This window comes from Capsicum annuum, chromosome 4, assembly GCF_002878395.1.
Source record: "Capsicum annuum cultivar UCD-10X-F1 chromosome 4, UCD10Xv1.1, whole genome shotgun sequence".
Taxonomy (NCBI): Eukaryota; Viridiplantae; Streptophyta; class Magnoliopsida; order Solanales; family Solanaceae; genus Capsicum; species Capsicum annuum.
Window position 1 is genome coordinate 212,065,072 of NC_061114.1, and position 5,225 is coordinate 212,070,296.

General features: G+C 33.6%; 1 protein-coding gene across 1 annotated transcript; it reads right to left on the reverse strand.

The window, feature by feature from the left end:
* Positions 1 to 2,615: 2,615 nt before the first annotated feature.
* LOC107869508 (probable (S)-N-methylcoclaurine 3'-hydroxylase isozyme 2) lies at positions 2,616 to 4,890 on the reverse strand. The gene is made up of 2 exons (XM_016716044.2): positions 3,593 to 4,890; positions 2,616 to 3,417 (listed from the first exon to the last, which is right to left on the reverse strand). The coding sequence occupies exons 1-2, from the start codon at positions 4,472 to 4,474 to the stop codon at positions 3,028 to 3,030; spliced, it is 1,272 nt and encodes a 423-aa protein (XP_016571530.2). The 5' UTR covers positions 4,475 to 4,890; the 3' UTR covers positions 2,616 to 3,027.
* Positions 4,891 to 5,225: the final 335 nt, after the last annotated feature.

Genomic DNA, 5,225 nt, shown 5'->3' on the forward strand with positions numbered 1-5,225 from the left:
TTTGTTTTTATAAACACAAACAATAAAAATCAAACTTTAAAAAAATGCAACAAACAACAAAATATCATAATTCACTTCGAAAAGAGAAGAGAAGAAATACCAAAAATTAGGGTTTTATTCAGACCGCATTTCAAATTAATGCAACAAATATTGAAATTGTTAACCAATACTATAAGAGAAGTTGGTTCAAGTTCCTCATTTTCTTCAAAACTAGAAAGGCCATAAATTTTTACCTGTGAAAGAAGAAAAGGAACGATGAAGAATTCGAAGCTGTTATGGCCGGAGAGCAAGGATGTCATGTCGATTGAAGGTTGAAGTCGAAAAGGAACTCGAAGACCAACTATTTGTAGTCGAATCTTGAAGTCGCCGAGGATTGAAATGAGAAATTTGCAGAACAGTTGGTTGGGAGAGAGTTGAGAGAAGCTGTCGAGGGAGGGATGAGAGACAGGTTGATTTGAATTGAAGAGAGGAACTCGAAGCCCAACTATTTGTCACCGGAGGTAGAAGTCGCCGGGGGTTGAAGGGAGAAAAGAGGGGAACTCGAAGCCCAACTATTTGTCGCCGAAGGTAGAAGTTGTCGGGGGTTGAAGGGAGAAATTTTACAAAACTGTTGGTTGGGAGAGAGTTGAGAGAAGCTGTTGAGAGAGAGGAGAGAGTGGTTGATTTGAATTGAAAAGGGGTGTGAGTTGGGTCGATTTGTATTTTTAAAAAGATTAGAAAGTTTTGAAAATATTAATCAAGTCCACAATTAACTTAATCAAATTTCTTAATGATGTTTGACCCTATCTGTTGATCAATATCATCAATCCTTCATTCAAGACTTAAAAGTTACCTTTCCTTCAATTTTCTCGAGTTACTTTGACTATGATACTGCTGCTTAGCCGATTCTCATTGCCTCTCAAATAATTAAGAAGACCTATCTCAAGTCCCAATTACACGAAATATGTCTATAAAATATGAATTTTATTTTTTATTAGAATAACTTATTCGCCAAAGAGGTTTTTTTGCAAACTCAATTTTTTTTTCAAATAACTTTCCACTCATTCCTATGCTTTGAATATTAAGGCTGTTATTAATATAAACCAAATCTTACTAAAGTTTTAAATTACTAAATATTAGATGTTTTTACCTAATTCAAATAAGGAACACTTAAAAAGATGTTTACCGCATGTAATTTGAAACTAAAATATTCTATGAATGTTGACATTATTTTATTGATCAAATGTTTTGAGTCATGGAGTATAGAAATTGATATTCACGAGGAATTAGAATATACCATCAAACATTAATATGGAGTATCATTTTATTGAAGTGGTAATTAAATTATTGTTTTTTAAAATAGAAAACACAAGCGTTATTTCTGGGCATTATATGGTGCACAATTTAATTTATTATAGAATATTCAAACATTAATAGAAAAGGATAATTTTGTTGAAAATTTTGGCTAAAATTTAATGCACAATTGATTTATGGGAGAAGTTATTATTATGAGAATTTAAATTGATATTTTAATCTGAGAGATTTACGGGTGGATCGCGGCTTTGATATTGGGTATTTTGATATTTTATTATTTATGAGGTTTATATTTAAATGACATAAAAATTTAATGTATTTTGTCAAATTAAAACTTTTTATGACAAATCTTGCAGAGTGATTTTGCAAGATAAAGGTTACAAGTTGAGCGACTTTATTCATACAAAATTAGTTCATTAATTTTATTGATACATACATAAAATTAATGACTTTGCTAAGTAATTTCACATATTTGAGTGATCTTTTGAGATATTTACTATATAATAATTTTTTATGATTCGATTCTTTCCTAAATATTGTTTATAGCGGAATTTTTAGTGTACCGACTGCTCGTTTAACCATAAACCGCTGGTGGTGAAGTTGGTATTGGCGACTTTGGGGGTAGTGGAAGGAGAAGTAGGATTGGGCGTGGTGAGTATGTGACTAAAAAAAATGAAACTAGGTTAACTCAGGAAAGAAAAATTTGAGCTTTTTTATTAATTAGTAATCTAAAAGAGTAGATGGACAAATATGATTTTTTTTTTTCTCTTAAAACAAAAGACACGTAGAGATATATTTAGTCCTCCTCAAAAGTTTAGGGGTATATTAATCCTTATCACATATGATTTATTTATTTTTGCCTGCGTTAGCCATTAGTTTATTTGGATTTAATCCTTCGACGATCAAATTTCTTCCCTTTTTTTTGTTACTTATCTTCTTGTCAAATTACTACTAGTATAAGAGAGGATAACAAGATTTTGTAGTTCTAGGATAATGATGGTAATTTTAATTTTTTAACTTACTCTTTCCTTGCAATCTTTGTCCCTTTGTAATTGGTCTATGTCATAGATGCACCAAAAAATAAAAAAGAACTATCCATGCAATTTGATCACCTAGGATTATTGAGAAAAAAAAATTTGAAATTTTGGGAGGACCACTATTATTTTGAACCAATCTTTACGTTTCATAAGTTTAAACCCTCTAAAACCCATTCTTTCATGCCTTCTTTGATTATAAAAGAAGAAAATTTCTGAAAACTACTGTATCAATATTGGTTCCTATTATAGGAGTAATTTTTTTGTTGTTGTTGCAGGAAAGCGATAAAAAGAAGAGAAATAACATTCTCATTATTGCAAGAAGTTTTATATCGTGAAAGTTATTTAGAGACAATCTCACGACGTAGTAGACACACAACATGAACAGACACATTATAAAATTACTCATTCCATAAACATAAAGTGATAATGGATGTTTTACCATGTCACCGATCGGCTTCTCTATCCCTCACTCTTTTGCTTGTTTCCGCAACTTAGGAATGACAAGAAGTGAATCTTTCTTAAACATTGTGATATCCAATGTCTCATCCATGTTAATATTAGCCGGATCCATTTCATTTGGTAGAATCCAATCAAACTTATGGATCAAAGAAGCAACAGACAAGGGAATAAACCTAGCAGCTAGGGGTTCTCCAGCACATATTCTTCTTCCTGAACCAAAAGGGATATACTCAAAATTTCACCCTTTGTGATCTATTTTTGAATTGATAAATCTTTCAGGTTTGAAGCTCGAAGGATCATCCCAAATCTTAGTATCCCTTGCAATTGCCCACATATTGACCAACACTTGTGTGTCTTTGGGAATTCTGTAACCCATGACTTCACATGTTTGCACGGCACGATGAGGAAGCAAAAGCGGTCCAGGGGGATGCAACCTTAGTGTCTCTTTAAAACAAGCATCCAAGTATGGTAAGCTTGGCAAAGCTGATTCCTTTATAACATCCTTACCTCCTACTACTTCTGCAATTTCATCCCGGAGTTTTTGCATGGCTTGTGGATTTCTAAGGAGCTCTACAAGCATCCATTCACTAGTAGCAGTTGTAGATTCTGTTCCAGCTCCAAATATTTCCTGAAAGATCCAAGGAGTAGAAAATAATTACTCGTCGATTTTTGACCCTATCGTAGTAGTAAATAAAGTTAGTATACATAGGGATATGGTTTTTAAGCACCATTATTAAAACTTTTTTTTTAGTTTTTCCACAGATACATGAAAAGAGTGATAGAAATTAAAGCATATGACGCACCACAAGCAGTGCATTGATATGTTTATCAGTGAAACCATTTTTAACCATAGCATCTACAAAATCAACAGCATCTATATAAGGTTGACTTTCTCTCTTTCTTCTGTCCTGAACAATGGCTGCCCAAACAGTACAAAGATTATCAAACAAACCCATAAGTTTCTTATACGTTCCCTGAAAATCCGAACTGCAAATACCCAATATAGGATACAAATCTGCTAATTCCAGTATGCCACCCGCCTCTGTAAATCTGCGTAAGTACTCCCTTAGTCCTGCACCCACCCCCTTTCCTTCAAAATCAATCAAATCTATTGAAAAAAGCAAATTACCCAATACATTTAACGCAGTCACAAAAATCACGAACTTGAATTTAATCACTTGGCCTTGGTTGGAAGCTACATGTTGCATCATTTCCTTGATTTTCTTCTCCCTCAGACTTACCTGTGATTCCAGAGCCTTTGTAGAAAATAGGACTCCCCTGTATATGGTTCGAACGCTTTTCCAATTATCATCACACTCTTCTAGGAAAGCAGTTGACACATTGTGAAGTCTCGACCCTTTGACTCGGATGGGATGAGAAACGAAACGGCCAGAAAGCATACGATCATGTGTTTTAAGAACTTCAGAAGCAGCAGCAGGAGATGAGGCCACGACTACGAGTCGTGTACCGAACCTTATGGACATTAAATCAGGACCATGGGATTGAGCTAGCTTTGCTAGAGAAGCATGAGGACGTTTTCTACCTACTTGGAAAAGGTTTCCAACAAATGGATATGGAAATGGACCTGGAGGAAGTGGTAATTTTGCTTTTGATGGATAGAAATATTTTAAAGTGATTACAAAGACGAGAGAAAGCAGAATTGGAATGATTAAGTGATCCATCATCTCAATAGATATGTAGCTTAACTCGATATGTAGCTTAACTCGATATAGAGGTTGCTAGTTTTCTGATCACAACATTATGTAGCTCCATATATATAAAGGGCAAGGCATCCTCAGCCACCTATACAACTTTAAAGAATAAATACCAACAACAACAACAATCCGTGAAATCTGGTGAGTGGGTTTGAGGAGAATCCGTGAAAGCTAATACTATTATTTTATAATCGTTGTATTAAATTACTTGCATTAAACATGTAAATGTATTTATGTATGTAAGTGCGAGTATGCGGGTGCAGGGACGGACTACCCTTACCTGCAGGGTCCCTTCACCGGAAAATACGCCATGATTAAATTTTGATTTTATAAGTACATATTTAAGAGTTGATACTTCTGGTAACAAGATTAAGTTCTAGTGCAGTGGTTAAGGTCTTGCAGAAAAACCATTTAAGTCATGTATTCAAATCCTGCACACAGCCGCTTCCCCCCACCCCCACACACAAATCTTTAGGTTTATTTTCTTTTTTATTTGGCTGGAATTCTATTATTCTCAGTCAAAACATTTTATTAGCTAAAATGACTGGTTTTTATTCTTCTTTAAATAAAAAACTTATATTTGATTTGATATATATAGTTATACTATTAAAAAAAGAATCGTTATTAGATACTAAAAAGTTACAAATGAATAAATAAAAAAGTGGAAAGACGGGTTGGATTATAACCTGTTAATTTACTCATTTTAACTCAAGCAAATTTT

What these genes read in the sequence shown, in the direction of transcription:
- LOC107869508 (XM_016716044.2), bottom strand. Translation starts at nt 4,474, where the DNA reads ATGATGGATCACTTAATCATTCCAATTCTGCTTTCTCTCGTCTTTGTA. An exon ending in ATATCAATGCACTGCTTGTG is followed by an intron (nt 3,418 to 3,592) that starts GTGCGTCATATG and finishes TGGATCTTTCAG; the next exon opens with GAAATATTTGGAGCTGGAAC.